General features: G+C 38.3%; 3 protein-coding genes across 3 annotated transcripts; all 3 read right to left on the minus strand.

Annotated features, from left to right (window-relative positions):
* Nucleotides 1–928: 928 nt before the first annotated feature.
* On the minus strand, nucleotides 929–3,615 carry LOC114751626 (uncharacterized). Its single transcript, XM_028940289.1, has 3 exons — nucleotides 3,129–3,615; nucleotides 2,275–2,353; nucleotides 929–954 (listed from the first exon to the last, which is right to left on the minus strand). Exons 1-3 carry the CDS (start codon nucleotides 3,540–3,542, stop codon nucleotides 929–931), a joined length of 519 nt encoding a protein of 172 aa, XP_028796122.1. The 5' UTR covers nucleotides 3,543–3,615.
* A 1,079-nt stretch (nucleotides 3,616–4,694) lies between these two features.
* Nucleotides 4,695–5,325, minus strand: LOC114751520 (calcium-binding protein KRP1-like). The gene has a single exon (XM_028940186.1). The coding sequence runs from the start codon at nucleotides 5,190–5,192 to the stop codon at nucleotides 4,839–4,841; it is 354 nt and encodes a 117-aa protein (XP_028796019.1). The 5' UTR covers nucleotides 5,193–5,325; the 3' UTR covers nucleotides 4,695–4,838.
* Nucleotides 5,326–7,936: 2,611 nt separating this feature from the next.
* LOC114751542 (G-type lectin S-receptor-like serine/threonine-protein kinase At4g03230) lies at nucleotides 7,937–13,381 on the minus strand. Its single transcript, XM_028940201.1, has 8 exons — nucleotides 12,020–13,381; nucleotides 11,372–11,878; nucleotides 10,914–11,060; nucleotides 10,448–10,659; nucleotides 10,150–10,360; nucleotides 9,793–10,030; nucleotides 9,489–9,639; nucleotides 7,937–8,497 (listed from the first exon to the last, which is right to left on the minus strand). Exons 1-8 carry the CDS (start codon nucleotides 13,350–13,352, stop codon nucleotides 8,189–8,191), a joined length of 3,108 nt encoding a protein of 1,035 aa, XP_028796034.1. The 5' UTR covers nucleotides 13,353–13,381; the 3' UTR covers nucleotides 7,937–8,188.
* Nucleotides 13,382–19,759: the final 6,378 nt, after the last annotated feature.

Raw genomic sequence — 19,759 nt, forward strand, 5'->3', positions numbered from 1 at the left:
TTCATAATCGCATCTCTTATTCCAACCCAAAATACCCACTATAAGATCAAGCCTCGGAATACTCAAACTCGCACTTTAGACGTGTAGGTGTCAAAAAAGATTTTTTTTTGCTAATGTTAAACTTAAAACTCGTTGACATGAACTGATACCTTCCATTGGTTGTTTACTGTTTCGGCTTTAATTCTTTGATGCAGACGATATCAAGTGAGCTGTCCCAAAGCTGAATTGTAAAGACCTGCTTGAACTGAATTGTAAGGCTGGGACAGACAGCAACCTTAATAATCCTAAAACCAAACTTACACTCCTCTGCCGTGAGATACATCTCTTATTATGGATGGGACCCATCCATATGCACGCACAACAATTAAATAATAGCTTATGAACCTACACTTGCGTTTCGAGCCACACGTTCAACCACCGAAAATTAAAAAAGGATCCCACTCCATTCCCCTTCTACCTATAAATTCCTTGGACCCCTGCCGCCTAAGCTCATTAGAATATCAGCCTCTGTTTTCTTAACGCTGACTCTTTCTCTAAAACCCTGAACACCCTCACTTGCTGCATCAGATATATTGCCTTTTGTTCAGAATGGCCAAGCTTGGTTTGGTTTTTCTTCTGCTGGCTCAGATGTTGGTACTTCAATCCTTAGCAGATCTGAAGCCATTGCAGCTTGAAACCCAGACACGAGTTCAGCCACATGAGAAGAACGATCACGAAGTAGCAGCTCAGCCACTTTCTGGGAGTAGGGTTTCGTCAGAGTATGAAGTAGCGGAAGCTCCTGAGTATAGAAGGCTTGGGAAGCATCATTCCACTGACAAGTCTGTGGCGGGAGGTGGTGTGATAATAGGCGGTCTTGTTACTGCTATTTTTGCTGCTGTTTTTTGCTACATTCGAGTCACTAGGAAAAGGGATCCTAATTACTGAATGTTCATTTCTGAATCTTTTCCATTTCATCTAGAAAAGTGAAACAGAAAGATTAAGATTGTAGTTACATTGTAAGTGCGATTGCGATGATTATTTTATCAGTATATTGTGAATATGAAAACCAGATTGGAGCTCTCTGTTCCTCTTAACTTTTTCTTACTCCCCGGTTCCTTTTGATTTTTTTCTTCAATACTCCTTTTTCCTGTACTTTTTTTAAAAAACATAAAAAGAGGGATATGGCGAATATACCAAATCTAGTTGAAGACTCGTCTATAGTTTTCTGCAACACGGCAAGCTTGTGCTTTCCGTCAAGTATTTTTCTTAAAATCTTTTTGTTTCGTTTTGTTTTAAACTTTTTAATCGTTTTTTGTCTTAAAACTGTCACGAGACTTGAAGAATAAGAGTCGAACTCTAAAGATTTTAGTCATGATTGAGCATTAAGCTTCAATTTCGTTGGCTCCCAGTCTCCCACAAAGGATGTTGCCAGAGCATATTTCTACAAGAACTTTTCACCCCTAGTCATGGTTACTAATTTTAAGAATGAGAGTGAAAATTTTCAGGGCTAAGTTTTTATTTTCACCCAACATACTTCCTTCCAGAACCAAGACAGCCAAAAGTAATTAAAATTACCACTAATTTGAAAGAGCAAGTCTAAGCATTTCTGAGTACATGAGGAAAACAGGATGGCCCGTCTGAATCTGATATCTCAATTCTCAAAACCGTGGGGCTCAAAACCGCACGACGTTCGGCTAAAAGTTGAAAAGTGGAAACTTGACAATGCTTTAGAGTTGACACATCAAATATCAAACCACGTGCTGACTATCAACTACGACCAACATTATGGGTTTATATGACAAACAATAGTGAGAGCAAATAAATCGAATCATTACCTTGTTAAAAGGAAAAAAAAACAGTAAAAGAATGCCTCAGTTAAAGAAACAGTCAAACAGGAGATTCTATTCCCCCAGAAGGAAGCTTGACTCGGGGATGAAATGGAGATTGGCTGTAATGGAAATATCCACATTCAAGTGAAAACTGCGGAGTTAGGCTGCTTAAGGAAGATGATTCCACCACTTGCTAACCACCATTTTGTCCGAATTTAACAACTGTTACTTTATTTTTTCAGAAAAACAAATACCAATATCTGCTTTCTTCTTGAACTTATTCTAATTCCACAAGGCACAGGTATTATTGCTGTGTTGAAAATAAATCGATAGAAAGAACAAGCGCCATTAAACATTATCTACTCACCAACACATAAGAAATCATCTTGAATAATGGAAAACATCAACCTTGGAAATTCACATGGTCAAACATAACAAACATCAGGGATCAATTTAAAGAATTTACAATATTCATCAAGAGAAAATAAGTTATGGGACTTATGAACCACCTTCGAGTTGTAGTTCCCCATCTCGGCGGCTCTAATCTGCATAGTTAATTAGTTATGGCACTTATTCATAATGACTTCTTTTAAATTCAACCAATGAAGCTAAAACATTTCAGTTCTTTTGCTTTGACAGGGACGTGTGTGCGTAACACATCATGCTCACGATCACCGGAACACAAATACATCTCCAGCAGTCAGCCACGACGACACCCAAGATCCAATTGGGAAAAAGCTGAGATCTTACAAGTCCCAATAATTGACAAAGTAAATTAGACACACAACCCGATCTAACATAACAAGCCATCTAGATCTAGTTGTAGGCAAGCGTAGAGTACATACAATATACAATCGCTTTTAGTACAGCTTTGAAATGTGAGATCAAATAATCTAATGCATGTTAACTGCTGGAACAACAGTATTACCAAATGAAGGAGCGCTATATTCAATTTGAAGCATCACAGAATTTACAGAGGGAACCAACAAATGAAATCTAGAGTACTTACACAGCAAAAAATCTGACCACTAGTCATTGAGAATTTCTTGTTTTCATAATAATGCTTGTCCATTTTAATCCAATCAGAGAAACATTATTAGAGCTAATAAATCTTGAATTCCTAAACAATCCAGCAATCTCCTTCACCTCATCATCCCCACATTCCTCCACAACAAGCACACACACTCCCCCGGCCTCAACTGTCCTTTCCATCTCCGACGCAAATCGCGAGGGAAACAATGCCTCGGCAAAATGGGCACTGAAAGCGAAATCAAACGAATCGTTAAAGAAGGGCAAGTTATGCGGATCAGCCCGACTCACCAGTGGCGGCGATTCGATCAATTCGACTCCGGTAACATCGAGCACCCCCATATTGGTCAGAGCCATGACCTCGTGTCCAGCTCCGGCGGAAACACAGAGAGCTCTGGAATTCTTCTGGAGAAGACCCAGATCTTGAACGGATTTGAAGAATTTAACATAGGAATCAACCTTCTTTAGCCATTCTCTGGAGGACCAGAGGCGTTTGTTCTTCTTGTCGATAGGAAGGTAGACACGAGGGGAGAAATCGCAGGAAGATTTGGGGAATCGGAGGTGAGGCTTGGGGGGTGCGTCTGGAGGAACACAGGTTTCAGGGGTTTGGAGGAAGAGAAGGAGAAGGGTGAAGGAAGCGACGGTGATGCAAGCCCATGACAGCTTCCTCAGAAAGACCTGTATTTGCCTATCCATTCCCCCCATTTGATGTTTCTCTTGCTACCTCAGAAAACCCCGTATTTGCTTTCTGGTGCTTTCTCTTCACTCTTACCTTCGAAGGTGATGGAAAGCGATAGGAGCCAAGGCCCGTTTCAGAAGGTTCTGATGCAGGCATGGGGTTGCAACGCACTTCCGTATCAAAGTCAAACCAAAATTTCAAAAAAGAAATGCGATAACCATATGATATGGTACATTTTTTTTCTTTTTATAAAAAAATGTAAATCAGGGCCTATAAAAATATAAAATAATAACTATTAAAAGTTACAATTTTTTTAAAAATATAAATATAAAAATTCATTAATACAAAAACACACATTATAAAATACAATTTTGGGCCTCATGCTCTCAAGAACAGGGCAACTGAGCTAACTTGGTCCGCAACCCATATTTAGACCACAACTTGGACTAGAACTTTAAAGTATTTGATTATTGTACCCAGCAAAGAAGAATTCGGCTGACCTAATTTATTAAATCGGTTTCAAATGCCCATCAGCGCTTTGAAAGTTTCCCGTTTGCGCAAGAATTATAACCTACTGATTCCAAAGTGATCAACATAAATATTCCAACAATTTTTTTTTGCAGGCAAATAGTATTTCAAGAATAAATTAATAGGACTTCCCCTCAAATTATCAACTTTTAAAATGATTGAAAATGATTTTCTTTTCACCGCCACGATGCTGAATGAAATATTAGTATAAAATCTGTATGCAATTGGATGAGTTGAACACTTGAACTTCAATTTTTTTCCCCTGATAAATAATATAAAATAAGAGGTTATAAGCGTCTGTGATTTGACTGGTCGGCCAAGAGCTATTTCGATCTCAAAACTAATAACAACAAACGGGTCAAACAATTACAAGAAACCAACGAATAGTGTTTCTGCGAAAGTTCCGAGCCCACTTGCTTTGAACTCCGTTCACTAAGAATTATGCTTCTCATCCTACGCAAGATTCATGAACTGTTCTACAGCTGTGTTCTGTTCATACCCTGTATGTATGGAGTTGCCTTCTGGCAGCAAATTTCATGTCCCTTCGTGAGAAACCAATCCTTTTTTGTGATAAATTAGAAAGTATGATGAACAATAAAAAGAAGACACCACCTGATTAAAAATCAGGAAAAACTACAAGGACTGACATGTTAATTTTCTCAAATATGAATAATGATTGAGGCTGAAGATCGGAGTATAAATCATATTTTCATATCATAATTCACAATGATCAGAAAGAACTCTGGTAACAATGTAGACGAAACTGGGAAACAAGAAAATCAAGGAATGAAGAATCATTTGGAAGCGAGGTGATCGAGTTCATGTTGGAGATCCTGTTGGAGCAAAGCCCAAGAGTGAGCCATCAAATCGGGGCTTAATCTGAACATGAGAACGCAGAACTCCATCTGAGACAGAGCACCATCGCCGTCGAGATCGCCTTCCTTCATCATGCTCACAAGTTCATCTTCCTTCAAGTCCTGCAGACCCAGAAGAGCAGAGTTCCTCCTCAAGCTATCCAAAGTGATCACCCCTTTGTCTTTGTCCATCAGCAACTCAAACCCATTGCACAGCTCTTTTATCAGACCTTCTCCTCCAAGTTTATTAGCCATAACAGGCAGCAAGTCTTCAAACCCAATCTTCCCCGCCATTGATGACGATGCTCTCTGCAAAGTGTTATACGAATAATATGCAGAAACTTGTGTGCGTCTGTTGAAGGCCAGGAAGGTGGTGAGTCGTGTATATATATAGGGAACAAGGTATGGGAAAAAGGGATCTAAGGAAGGATTTCAAGGAAGGAGGGAATGAAAAGCAGGTGTGGATGAACGCAAATTTATTTATTAGCTGATGACAGTCTTTTTGATTCGTATTCGTCACACATGACAGCAATTGCCTCCCTCCTTCCGAGAAGTTTGTCAGGCTCAGGCTTCCTACAAAAGCTCACGTAATTGTTTTACTTTTTCCCTTGGCAAAAAATAACAGTAATTTATGACAATAATTAAGTTAAGAAAATTAAAATCACCATAACTAAATGCAGGAATAGAAAAGATTTCATGAAATGGAGTGGGTATAATATTTATTGATGAGCAGTGATTTAATTTATTTATATTTTATAAATAAACTGAGACGAAGTGTTATTGCTCATCCATTCACATGTCTACAAAAGGGGATAGGATGGAAAATTCAAAAGTTCCATGGAGGTTGCATGCCATGTATACCCCGTGTCTGTGATAGTTGACTTTGAGCTATTAAGACTGAAACAAACAAAGTAGTCAAAGAATTTTTTTGGCAAGTCAAAGAATGGTTTTACGGGTCTTATTGTTTATTTCCTTTTATTACTGAAATTTTATTTTCTAACTTTTAATTCTAATTCATAATTTGCACTGCTCATAAATAATAAATAACACAGTTGATTTATAGAAGGATAATTTTAGACTGATCAATTTGAAATAAGAATTTAATTGGAAAAAAAGAAGAAGAAAGAAAGACTAAAAGGGCTCTGATGTTAAAATTACTTGACAGAATTGTGTTTGCGTGGGGGGGAATGGCGATGGGTGCGTGTGTACGCGTGTACGCGAACATTCATTGGGAAACCAAAGGATGTCGTTAAGGAATTGTCATATGCTTAGTCAGGAGGGAAATGGCAAATTTCTTCTCTACTGGAAACACCCACCAACTTTCCCTCAACTGCCTGTTCAACCCAACATATAATGTTCGGTTGTTCAAATCTGAGTCGACCGAATTTGGCGTGGGAAATCCCATGATGAATAAAATTGATTTTAATAAATAGCAGTATAATAAATCGGAAAGACTAATAAATTTACATTTTAAGGTTTTGAGTTAAAGTAAAGACTAACAAATTTAAATTTTAAGGTTTTGAGTTAAAATATTGTGTCCTCCCATTTATTCTCTAAAATTATTAAAAACAATGTGACTTGTGCAATATGAATCCAATGGTCCACATCACATTCCCATATGTGAAGGCATGCGCCTTCCCCTGCACCTATCGTAACTCGACACATAAAAGAGACGAAGGAGGGTGACCCAATGCGGGGAAGCTCAGGCTTCTACATTTATAGGCCACTTTCAGACTAGATGCCCACAAGTGTTCACATCACGTTGTTAAACCTTTTATCCTAAGCATTACAATTGCTGCAAATAAAGCATTTGAGAAGGGTTTCTCTGAAGCGTAGACAAGAAGATGCCCTGTTCTTCCATATGTGGGTCATGGAGGAAACATCCACATCCAAATCTGGGATCCTCAATTATTAAATAATAATTTTGTGTGGCATCTGGATAACAGCAGCAGACCAACGGAACTAATGATATTTTATGATACCATATCTTCTTGATTAAAAGAACAATGTGCGAATGAACTTCACACTTTATCAAGTGTTGATGCCCGACAGATCTTACTTCAATCTTTAACAAATGCTTGTTTCTGCTTTTCAAGAATTTAACCAAGTCTGTGTTGTGTATACTTAATAAGCTTCATGTCTTCTTTTTTCCCCCTTTCCATGGCTCGCACCTTCATTATATATTCTATATTGAGTTCAAATTCATAATTTCAAGTTTAAAAAGTCTTGAAGGAAATGTTTAGTACTCCTCCGATCTTAAATATAAACCCATTTATAGTGTAATTTACACTACAAAATGGATCTTATATTTAGCATTGGAATAATATCAGTTAGGCTACAAGGCACCGACAATGATTAGTTCAACTTATTGCACAATAAGGTTTTAAAGAGAGTGGTATGTTCTTGAGAGTCCCACTTAATAGTAATTGCCTCTATGTGAAGAATAACAGATAATGTCCACGAGATTCATCAGGGATCAAGATAGGAGTTTAATAGTTGACATCGCATTTATCTTTGCAACCTTATCTTTTAATGTTTATTTCACACTCTTAAACTGTTGGCACATGAAGCGATTAAATTAATAGGGTTTTTAGCTGAGTAATTCTTTTGAGATCAATCATCCACGTCTCGGTCACTGCAAAATCCCATAAATGGTTGACCAAATAGCACCGTCTCACCATTTTACAAGGTCAAAACTGCGGACGACGAAGCCAATGTAATTACAGCTCTGAAGAAAGAGACATGAAATGGGTCAAAACCTTGTGGGACAAATTGATTGAGACCTTCCATCACATGCCCCGGAGCATTATGACAATTTCATGGCTTCCAATCGAATTCAGACTGGAAATTCATGAGTGATTACCTGATTCAGCTTGGTCAAAACCATCCTAAATACAGGCAAATGACAGTGAAAGGGGCCAGAAAAAAGATACATTTGGTGTAGAAATTAGAAAATCATATGTAGCTGGAACACAAGGGCGTCACTAACATGGAAGTTGCGCATGAATAAAGAAGAAGAGATGATCTGCGAGGTAATATTGAAATTTTCAACAATGAGACCTCCGGTCAAACATTTTATCAAGAGGTAAAATTCAAATTATGTTCATTTTCTTCAGTCATCAAATCTCATCCTTGGATTAGATATCCACATAGAAGGATGGAATAGAAGACCATCAACATTACATTTGGAAGACTATCAATACAGGATTCCCTTGAAAACAATTAAAAGCAATCGATGCTTCAAACAGAGCCTTGCAGTAATTCTGGAAACAACGACTAGAATAGATAAGCTACCTACCGTTTTCTAAAGTGACAGTCAATTCATTATGTGAACAAGATTCCACTTTACTGGTAGTAGAGGCTCTGCTAGAAGGGCATCTTCTAGCAACAAAGGCTGGCTGCTTGGGAGTTGGAAGGGTATTGGAATCACTTCCAAGCATGAAAACTACACTGGACATGGTGGGACGGTCACTTGGATCTTCTTGTACGCACAACAGTCCAACATTTACACACTTCAAATATTCATCTGTCTTGTATGTCTGAGATAGTGTCTGATCCATAAAATCCGGTGCTCTCTCTACTTTCCACAAATGCCACGCCTGAAATTCAAGTATAAATTGAAATTTGTTATTATCTGGGAAGAATCCATCTATAGCGACACAACTGAGAATTCAATTAGAGTGAGAGAGCTTGCTCAGTGATGGATTGAGCAAAATTTGACCTCCTTGTAGCCGAAATTTTACCAACTGTGGCTTTTTTTGGTGTTACTGGTGAAGCTACCTTTGTATTAAACCAAACATTCCCTTCAATTAAATGTAACAAGTAACTGAGAAAACTTTAACCAAAAAAGTTCTTGTTATCTTTATATCTAACTTCATTTGTAGAAGTCAATCGCTTTTGCTCATGTCTGTAAGTTGAGATTGACACATTTGAATGACTTCAGCTAAGTTGAATCTTCTGAATCGCACCACTATTTTGAAGTGTTTCAACTTTAAAGTCCAAAAAAGGAAACAAGATCCCTGCAACAAGAAGGATAGGAAAAGGGGAAAAAAGCCTCTATGTGTTTCAACTTACAAGAACTCAGAAAAACAACAACCTAATACTGTCAGTTGAACAGAGGAGCCCCCCCCCCCCCCCAAAAAAAAGTACAATTATATAATACCTCTACTGTGAGGCCAAAATATGCAAAATACTCTGGGTTTTCTCTCCATCAACACCCCATTTGCTTTAATATTGCAGTGATAGCTGTAAAGACGACCCAAAAAAATAAAAAGTTGGACCTGACACATGCTTCATAATGATTCTTGTCTAAGTTTGCATGCCTTGCTTTGGTCTTGCAGTTATAATGCGATGGTTTAAGAACACAGGAAAATTTTGCATGCAGCAGCTGACAGGAGGGTTATATCATCATTAACCAATCATGTGATAGGTTATAGAATTTCAGCATTGTTTGTGTGGCAACTAACGTTGTTCATTGCGTCTCATTCTAATTTTATATTTAGTTGCAGCACCAGTTCCACTTGTGGCATTAAAGAGCCATCAGACAAACTAAGGAGGGAAGGAGAGTATATGAAAACTCGGTATACTCACATAGCCTAAAAGACTCAATTCATGATCTGCCTGGTAAAATCCCATGTTCCTTTTTCCGCTAAGAATCTCGAGTACAACCACGCCAAAGCTAAACACATCAGACTTGACTGAAAAAAATCCATCTAGTGCATATTCTGGAGACATATAGCCACTGCATAAAAAAAGAAAAAGAAAAAGGAAGAAGTGTGTACATATATTAGTTGGACCAAATTCAGCTGATGGCTGCTACCATTTGTGAAGTAGAAGGAACTACTGCTACAATCTACTAAAATGACACAAAATTATGCATTTTCATGAAACTTACTAAGTTCCAACTACTCTATTCGTGTTTGTTGCTGTTTCTTTTCCTCCGAAGATCCTAGCTAAACCAAAATCTGAGATTTTAGGGTTCATCTCTTTATCGAGTAGAATATTGCTTGTCTTCAAGTCTCTATGAATGATTCTTAGCCTTGAGTCTTGATGAAGGTAAAGAAGCCCTCGGGCAATTCCCAAAATAATCTTGAAACGCTTGCCCCAATCTAATAAAACACATGACTTCCTATCTTGGATATCACAGTAAAATTGAGAGCATGGCTCCGTGTTAGTGCTTGTCCGACAAGAATTTCCAAATATGAAAGGTAAGTTTACAAAAAAGGAAAAATAATGTGTGAAGTACTCTTACCAAATATGAAAAAATCTAGACTCCTATTTGGCATATATTCATACACTAACATCTTTTCATCTCCTTCAACACAATAACCGAGAAGCCTAACCAAGTTTCGATGTTGAAGCTTGGCAATCAATACAACTTCATTTTTGAACTCTTCTAAACCTTGCCCAGAGCAACTCGAAAGTCTCTTTACTGCCATCTCTTGTCCTCCTGGAAACTTTCCCTGACATTTTATCGAACATGGTCCTTTCCCGTCAACAATGCGTTAAATATGGAAAATCAAAGGTTATTTGAGAAAAACTTTCATTACCTTGTAGACAGGACCAAATCCTCCCTGTCCAAGCTTGTTTGCATTTGAAAAGTTATTGGTAGCATCAAGTATGCTTTCCAAATGAAAATTTGGGATATCTATGGCATGTCCGTCATCTTCTTTGAACCTACCCGATTCAATCAAATCTTTGACATATCTCTCACTGTCATACAGGCTCCTCGTTGAATTTTTCTTGACATATCTCCTGATTTCTGAAGTTAAACAGATGAACTGTATATTTTAGTCACATAGAAATGTTGTTGAATCAACTTTTAAATATGGAGAATCGTAATAGTAAAGGAATGACACTTTTTCATTGCATAAGTATATCAGAGTACAGATGAGGGTATATATAGGTCCCCTGGCCTTCAACTTACACTAGGAACTTCTAACCATCATAACACTAGTACTTATTATTATTACCGCATAACAACTTCCCCTAGAGATTAAGAGGAATTGAATTTACCTTTTGTCTTGATCATCCTTCTCCTCCAAATGTAAACACAGGTGACGGTACTTGAAAGAAGAATTAACACAATCACAATAGTGAAAATGACTGCAATAATCAAAGGAACAGACAAACGCCTGCCTGTTTTACCGCGACGGCTGCCTTCTGCAAAAGTTGAAATGCACTAATTACATACAGAAACGTAGAAAATTATTTTTATTTCCTAACGATGAATTTATAACACAAACTTGTTCAAATTTAATTTGGGTTCTGGTGCTGAATTGAATCCAGATTTGGAATCATGCTGTGACAATACTGACAGCATTTTGAAATGGGAACAGAGCTGAAACTCACTCACTAACTGTTAAAGTCAGTGAGACAGGGTACGTATTCCTGTAGAACTGATCTTCCTCACAGGTAATATTAAGCAGCTAAATTACAAAGTAAAAGCATTCTTTAATTCACCAAGTCCTTACCAATGGTACAATTTAAACTCAAGCCATCCCAAAGAAAGTTTGTTTTGCAAAGACATCTCTTTTGCCCATCTGTGGAAGCATTGCAAATTGAATTTGGCCAGTCCTTACAGTCTGAAAAAGAACGACAAAGTGGCTCCAATGGTGGATCCCAGCTCATTTCTATTTCCCCACCAAGTTTCGCAGGAGCAATTGGATTAAGGGTGCTTGGGTCAGCATTGCACCTGCCAGTTAGATGAAATGGAGATGACTGGTTTAGACGCAGAAGCTTGTCCCTCAAACTTTGACCCTCACAATCACTTATGTCTCTGCTGTGGATCATGAATTTTTGCGTTTCAGGGGTTATGCTTATCACTTGATAAGTGCCCCCAGGACTTTCAAAGGTAAGTTCTCCTGTAGTGAAGTTACAGTGAAAACTTAAGTACATGGGATCGCCACAACGTGGTCCTGTGCTAAGTGGATATGGAATGAAGTTTGTACCACAAGTCCTACAGGTCCTGCAATTGGATGCTGCAGAAAGAGAACTCCGGCGCTTTAGAAAATAGAAACAATTATTTCCAATCATCAGCTAACCTTCCCTAACGCGTGCCTTCAAATTAAGAGTCAGTTACACAGCAAAGAATTTAAGAGGGGGGTAAAGAAAAATTATACCTATGTCAAAATATGCTACGCGTACATTGAGATCACATCCATTCTCATACTCCTCTTGAAGATTGTTCAAGTCTTCAGTCCAAATCCAGCACACTGCGTCACCACTAGCGGCCCCCCTTGTGATTTTAGGATCTTGATATGAATATGCATAGCATTGGCAATTGTTAAGGCATTCTAACTTGCATTCCATTTCATTCTTGGCATTAAATTGAGCATCCGGGCTCCCTACTTTCATCATTTTTAAACTCAAAAACCTGTCACTCTCAGCGTTCTCTCTGCACACATTTGTTTTCCTTCTGCACCCACCTGAGAAGTCACCGGAATCCCAGCCTTCGGGAGAGTTAGGCGTGAACCCAGGTAAACACTTGCACATAAAATCATACTTACTATTGCAGCTGCCGAAGTTACCACAAGCATTATACACGCTGCATCTATCTCGTGGTTCTGCCCACACCAAGGACCAAACTTTCTGTGAATCCATCTTCAAATACTGAAGCTGACCAGAGTAAGTCATAACCAGCCTTGTGTCGCCATACAGAGATGAAGTAAGAAAGGGAACAGAGTTATTTGGAGATATTCTCTGGGTGAAATTCGACAATAAGTAAGATATTACGGAAGACATTTCACCTGACCCAAAAAATGTACCTGTCGTACTGCTTTTCCAATACCTGATAGATCTTTTCCATATGATATATTGGTTCTCTCCTTGATCTTGGCGAAATGAGAAGTTCCCGGGCGCCGGATCATCATAACTTCTCCATGAAGTTAGAACCAAATTTTCATCCATTTTCATGCCGGGGAGAAATGTATCTGTTGGAGCTGCAAAACTCTGCCATACAATCTTCACCGAGTGACTTCCTTTTTCTTCATCGCTTATAATAAGATTTCCACTATCCATTAGCTTAGCTGTCCTGTGCGCTGAAGATGACATTTCAAGATTTGTACCCCAGTAATGTCTCCCACTTCCATCCAAAACTCTGAGATTGCCATCCTCAGCTATGGCCAGAACACCCCCAGCTTCAGAAAGTGGATTCTCTCGGTTAGCAACCCACACAACTGTGGGTGGATTTGACTTGTAGTACCATATTCCCACATATCTTCCACCACCAAAGCTTCCATTAGGGGTGAAGAATCCTAGTTCAAATCTTTCCCCGGCAGAAATAAGAGAGTCCCCTTCCCTATCACTTAAGAAATTGTCAGTGCTTATGACATCCCTAGCAGAGCAATGCATACAAGTGAAAAACAATGCATGCAAAAAGAATACTGGCAGCATGTGATTTGCAGACCGGTTGAGCATTATCTTCCTTCTGATCTTTCTCCTTGTGTTTCTCATAGGACAGACAGCAAAACTCTTAACTTTCCTTTCTCAAGTACTATGTGCAGTGATGACTGATCATCCAATTTTCACAGGGCTACCCTCTTAATTGAAACAAGGAACCTTCCTGTCTCTGGAAACCCTCTTTATGCATGTCATAATAGAAGAATCTCACTTTAGTAAAGTTTTGTTAGCGGACAATAGTATGCTTTAGGACTTCACTGGTTGAGCAGTTGACGCATATTTGGGTCGGATGTTTTTAAAATTCACTCAATGTGACATTAAAAAAAAAAAAAAATTGTCCAAACCACACGCTAGGTGAAATGATGCATTCTAATCAAATATGCATGATATGCATAAATATCTACAGCTAGTTCAACTAACTGTCATATTTAGGGCCATATGAAATAATAAGCGTCCCAAACCACGTCATATGTAATTAATTGCTTGAAGTTGAACCAGTATTACATGGTCTTATCCATCCATTATCAGTTCGCACAAAACCATTTTAGGCCAAATATCGGTGGGTTCCTCGTGAGCATAACCAGTCACAGGGAAGCAGAAAGTCCGCCGCCGTTTTATCTGCTAGTGCCACGCTATAGTAATTCGTGGTGTGATTGGTGTATCGTGGCCAGAGACCAAAATGAAATAATTGATGGAAAAGGCAAGCTGAGTAGTGATGTCAACATCACTCCATTATATTTTGTCAATTGTATCTTTCTTTATATGGGTCCCCTTAGGGTTGCTTTATTCTTCATCCTGTTTGAGATTTTAAAGATATTGAGCGGGGTTATCTTTTAATCAAGCATTATATGACTCTTGGCTTACCGCTTATATGACGCAATAATTAAATAATATTCCATGAATAGCCGTCAAAGCTGTGGTTAATGTGCATGCCTCTTCATGATGCAAACAGACCAAGCCCAGGCCGCCCAATTACCCTTCCGTTGAAAAGAAGTCAAGAAAGGAAAGAAAATAGTCATCCAATCCTATGAATAAAGTTGCAAAAACTTTTCAAATAAACTTAACCTAAAGCAGACAATTGAGGCCAACCCCAAAAGTCCAAAAAACGCTAGGGCCAAGCTTGAAAAAAAAAAATCATGAATTTTCTTAAATTCAAGCGTGTGAAGTGTGCGTGAGAGACTTGTCATATGCTACCTACTCGAGTATTAAGTTTGCTCATCTTGCGGGGAACACTGAACATTTACTGTGACATGGTTGAGTTATTTTAGGATCAATGGCCCTCCAGGTTCTTAAAATAGAGAGCTCTCGGAGCTCGAGACACGGCATGCCATAGCAGGCTAAGACTTTAAACTGGTTTAAACTCTTTCCAAGATTTTGGAATAAAATTATGGGCAACAGTCAAGGAACATTGTTTGATAAAAAGAATAATATTGTTCATTCATAGTTAACTCTTATAATAATGAAGCATCTTATACAATTAGTTTTGCATCCAATTTTAAATTGTTGTTGTCAAGTCGTTTACTATTTCGTGCAATCATGTGAGATCTATTTCGACCCTCTTGTCTTACCCTAGGGTCTCTAAACCAATTAAATGAGAGTTTTTATCCAAGTTCCTCCTAATAATGATTTCTCCAAGGGTATCATTTTCTTGACGATGTTTGAAAGATACAAGCATAAGTTGATAGACTGTAGTAAATATTGTTCTGTTCAAAGTGAAAAATGAAGTCAGGCCTTCCCTGGTCCAGTGTTCACTACCCCGCCTTTGTCGCCCCACATGGGTTGACTTGCAATCTTCTCTCAAGAACGCAGAAATGATCCGCCAATAGAAATATAACATAGAACCAATCAATAAAGTACTATAGGACAATATCCACCAAGATGGAAGATATACGTCTTGGATTTGTATCTAGAAGCACTTTAAGCAGAGATCCCAAATCTCGCCCAGATGTTTAGCACTTAGTAGTCAGCCTTGTTATTTTTCAATCATAGTGCAATTGTCACGAGATCAGTCCTATTTAACTTGGCCAGCCGACACAGCTCAAGTCTCGAGCAAAGGCACCACACTGGGTCACTTTTGACATTTCATGACATTTTTTGTCTGGTTAGTCTCCTGACAAACTTCTGTTTGCTATCATAAACTTTTGATTAGACGAGAGATAACTGCAACTAGTGGATATTATTACATAAACCTCTTAAATTATGCATGTGTGGCCAACTGATTCACAAGTCTTCGGATATTGAATCCATACAAACACTGTCACCCTAAGGATTTTCTGCTAGATCCTCATATTTCTGTTAGCTGAAGCTTGGTTTCTACTTCCACTAGAAAGATATGATATGTTTTACAGCTTAGCAAAATGGAAGGTAAAGAGTTGTCCGAATCATTTCCACTAGTCACATTATTAAATGGAATAAAGGCCAATGCAGTGATGACATATCGTTAGTAAAATGGCGCTTTCAACTGTCACTGTCACGTAAGGCGTTCAGATGAAAGCATTGAAGGCAACGAGGAGGACTAGGCACAATATCAAATAACTGAGAATCAAGCACCGTAGAAGCATATTAATTCTACAAGTAAAAAGAAACCTGAGCCCGCATAGCAATTTTAATGGATGATATAAAAAATTCAACCCAGGAACCATGAGTCATCATAAAATCCACAAAAAAAGAAAAAGTTTCCATTTTTAGACGACAATATTTGGTGAGCATTGAGCAGCATGAGGAGGACTGAAATGGTTGTAACTGCCACGCGAGCATTTTAGAAACACCTTCAAATCAACCTAAAGGCAGGCAAACTTCTTGTCAAGATTGTACATCTTGGGGATTCGAGGCAAAGAATATTATGTAGCGGCGGAAAGAACAAAGGGCAAAGAATAAAATGTGGAAAAAGAGAACGATACCAGAATATGCTGCATTATTAGTGACAGATAGTGGCAAAAGCCCATGCCTAGTGGTGAACAACCAGACAGTAAATAGTCAAAGTGGTCGACCTCTTCCCAATGTATGACCGATCTTTCAATCTCCATCTGTGTTATGTTTTCCAATCCTGTGGAAAACAATAAAGCGTACAAAATAGGATTCTATCAAGTTTCAACGCAATAAAATCAATGCCGACGTAATAATATTTGGTGGGAATTGCCTTCCCAGGAAAGATATTGAAGTAATAAGATGGGCTGGAGCCCCCTTTTTTCACCAAAAAAAAAAAAATCAATGCCGACGTTTCTGTTCAGAAGGCTGAATTGAGACTTTTTATTGCTGTAAATTTGGACTTTTTAATGGTTTGTGATGAACTCGAAGCCAGCGCCCATTTGATGAATATGCCTTCCACGCACCATGGAAATTGGTTGTCACAATCCCTAGAAAAAGCATGCATTTTTCAACACAATGGAAAGGCATGCCATCATGCTTGGTGATTGATGAAGCACTAGAAACCAAAGGAGCGATAAGAGGTAGAAAACGTTACATCATGCTTCAAATTTTAAGGTTAGTTTACATATTCTTTTATTTTATTTATTTTATATATAATCTAGGACTTCTCATGTTGATTTAAGTTCACTCATATTATGGTCCTACAAAATGGCTAAATTCTTCACTTTTCTCTGTATTCCTTTTTTTTTTTTCAGTGATACTATCATGCAAAGTCTTAGGCTATCCTTTTAGCGGATTATTAAAAAAATCCAGAGGACCCTGCCATGCTACAGAAAAACAGGCTTCAATTATTCACATCTCCCTATCACAAATCCCTCTTGACACTAAAACACTAATGCGGTTCGTTATTGCCACATAGCAAAGTTGGAATGCGGCAAATCTCAGCTAGGTTCTTCATCATGCACAATGGGGCATCTGAAGAGCTAATCTCATATTGCAGGTTTGATCCTGGTTCACTTGAAGAGGATGAATCAGGAATTCTCTCCTCACAAATTCAAAAAAAAAATGTTGGGTCTGTAGGACTAGGCAAGTCTGCAATGTCACCGTCGCTTGTCAAGAATTATTACAACTTTTGACATGGTAGGTCTGCCACTGGCCTCAATTTGCCCACACAAGAGTCAAACGTGCGTACACCTAATAACTTGATTTATATCATTACAAGTTTCTTTCACAGACTGGTCTCATCCACTAAATCGACCGCCTTATTTTCTGTCCTCTCCATGCCTGATACAACATTTGACAACAACTACGTATGGGCAGGACCAAAATACATCAGAAAATGTTTCAAAATGGAATCTTTCCTTCATATATCCACATTTATTGTCAAAAAACTAGAAGCGTAGGAGCGCAGTTGAAGGTGGTGAACATTGATCCAATTTCGTTTTTAATAGCTTAATGCTTGTGACAGTGAAACAGTATTAACCGAGTGAGTGAAGGTACAAGTGAAACTACTTGTTTTCAGGCGAAGTGATTATCAAATTAGGGAGTTTGATTGGACCAAAAAAAAAAAAAAAGGGAGTTTGATGGTCAAAGCAGCCACTGAAGAATATAACATTGATGGTGTTAAAAGACCAAAAAGGAAAAAATGATAAGAAGAGCCAAACGCAGAATGTACAGCTGATATGGTATTTATGCTGATTCAAATAGACATTTTCTTATAAGAACACACAACCAATAGTCCATGGCTCCCTTAGAATTGAGTGTTGTTTCCGACAAGCCTTCGCGGTAGTATATATCAGGCACTATCCAGTAGAATTTATCATTTACAGAACTTATCAGGCACTATCGACCTTCACGATAGGTACTATCAATTGGAAGAATTCCTTCAAGCTTACTGGATTCAAGTTTACTGGAAGAAGAAGCATAGCTAGAAAGGCCTCTGTCTTTTGTCATAAAAAAGGTAGGCTGCTTTGGATTTGGGAGGCTTGCAGTGTTGCCTTCAAGCATTATCAATACTTGCGACAGTGTGGGCCTGTCTTCTGGATCGTCTTGTAGACACAACAAACTAACTTGCGCACACCTAACGAATTGATTTGCATCGCAGCTTTCACTCAAAGATGGATCCATTAAATCCAACGGCTTATTCTCCGCCCATAGCCTCCATGCCTGCATATTCATTCACATAAACAGTGGATCACCATAATGTGCAAGAACAATAAGCTAATAGAGGAGCAAGATGAAACTTACATAGCCAGGAGGCTGGAAGCTTGTTTGGATTGAAAGAATCCTGTGTTCTTTTTTTCACAGATAATTTCAAGCACCACCACACTAAAACTAAAAGCATCTGATTTGATTGAAAGTAATCCATCTAATGCATACTCTGGAGCCATATTGTAACATCCAGACTTTTAGGCCTAGAAGTTTTAGAAATAGCCTAAATTAAATAGGTTACCAGACCCCTGTGAGCAGAAGTCCCAAAGATGAAAAAGGAAGTTAAAGCAGTTTCAGGGACTAAACTGCAAAGTAAAAGTTTTAAGGGGCTAAAGTGTAATAAAGTTAGATGCTCCAGTAAAGTCTCGAAGGCCCAGAGAGAGAAAAGAGACTAGATATAGGCCAAAGGTTGAGTTAGAAGCCTCAAAGAGAGGAATATATGAAGTTAAGTCCAACCAGGGACTAAACTGTAAATTCTGAAAGTTATGACCAACAGGGGTAAAAGTGGAAGAGGGTACAGAAAATTCTAAGAAAATCCTAGAAAATGGGAAATAATATTCTAAGGCTCTTCTATGAAGAGAAAAGATGAAAATACCCCTGAGGCAGCTTCAACGGAATTTATGAGGTTATTACCGGTAAAAAGTATACCATGTGAGGTAATTATTTAAAATAGCAAGAGACCTCAAAAATGTATACGAAAATGAGGTTAAATGGTTGAAAGGTTGTACTAATTTATAAAATTAGTCCCGTAACCAAATGGCCAGTGGAGTGGCTTTAATAAATTAAAGAGCCGGTTTTGCCGATAAAAGGGCATTTTGGTAAATGAATTTTTATGCAAGGTTTAAAGGAAGTGTTATGGCCTAAGAAAATTCATAGATATTCTTTAGAATTAAAGAAAATTTATAAAGCAGACAGAACAATTTTTTGAGCTCCGAAAGGCCATAAAGAAAGCCGAAGAAACGTGGGCCAAGTAAATTCGGAGGAAGCTTATGAAACAAGTTTGATCCAACGGTTAGGATCTAATCTCCCATTTTCTCCACCACTTTCATGACACTTGGCATCTTCTAGAAGGTTGAGGTAAGCATGATGTAATAAGATGATGCAATGATGATGCAAAAGTCCACTTGAACTTCCAAACTTGCCCTTACCCTTTCTATTAGCCACCAAGGGCATTTTGGTCCATTCAAGCCAACTTTTTTGGCTATAAATAGAGCCTCTTCCCCTTCATATTTTCAGCCAACATGAGTTTAAGAGGGGAAACTCTGCCAAAATTTAGAGAGAAAAACGTAGGGGTGAAGGCCAAGAAGAAGGAACAAAGTTCAAGCTTCAAGATCAAGGTATGTGGTGGTTGTAGCATCTGATTTGATACCTATTTCGAATTA

Source organism: Neltuma alba, unplaced genomic scaffold (genome assembly GCF_004799145.2).
Source record: "Neltuma alba isolate B1F8T4 unplaced genomic scaffold, ASM479914v2 tig00001137_pilon, whole genome shotgun sequence".
Lineage (NCBI taxonomy): Eukaryota > Viridiplantae > Streptophyta > Magnoliopsida > Fabales > Fabaceae > Neltuma > Neltuma alba.

Bases quoted from the DNA above. Each gene is read 5' to 3' on its own strand.
- LOC114751542 (XM_028940201.1), bottom strand. From the start codon at position 13,352: ATGAGAAACACAAGGAGAAAGATCAGAAGGAAGATAATGCTCAACCGG. The intron at 10,361-10,447 runs GTAATGAAAGTT...ATAAAATGTCAG, and splicing joins GATTTGGTCCTGTCTACAAG to GGAAAGTTTCCAGGAGGACA. The intron at 10,031-10,149 runs GTAAGAGTACTT...GTGATATCCAAG, and splicing joins TCTAGATTTTTTCATATTTG to ATAGGAAGTCATGTGTTTTA.
- LOC114751626 (XM_028940289.1), bottom strand. From the start codon at position 3,542: ATGGGGGGAATGGATAGGCAAATACAGGTCTTTCTGAGGAAGCTGTCA. The intron at 2,354-3,128 runs GTGAGTCGGGCT...TTAACTATGCAG, and splicing joins TGATCGAATCGCCGCCACTG to ATTAGAGCCGCCGAGATGGG. The intron at 955-2,274 runs GTAAATTCTTTA...TCACTTTTCTAG, and splicing joins ATTTTCTCTTGATGAATATT to ATGAAATGGAAAAGATTCAG.
- LOC114751520 (XM_028940186.1), bottom strand. From the start codon at position 5,192: ATGGCGGGGAAGATTGGGTTTGAAGACTTGCTGCCTGTTATGGCTAAT.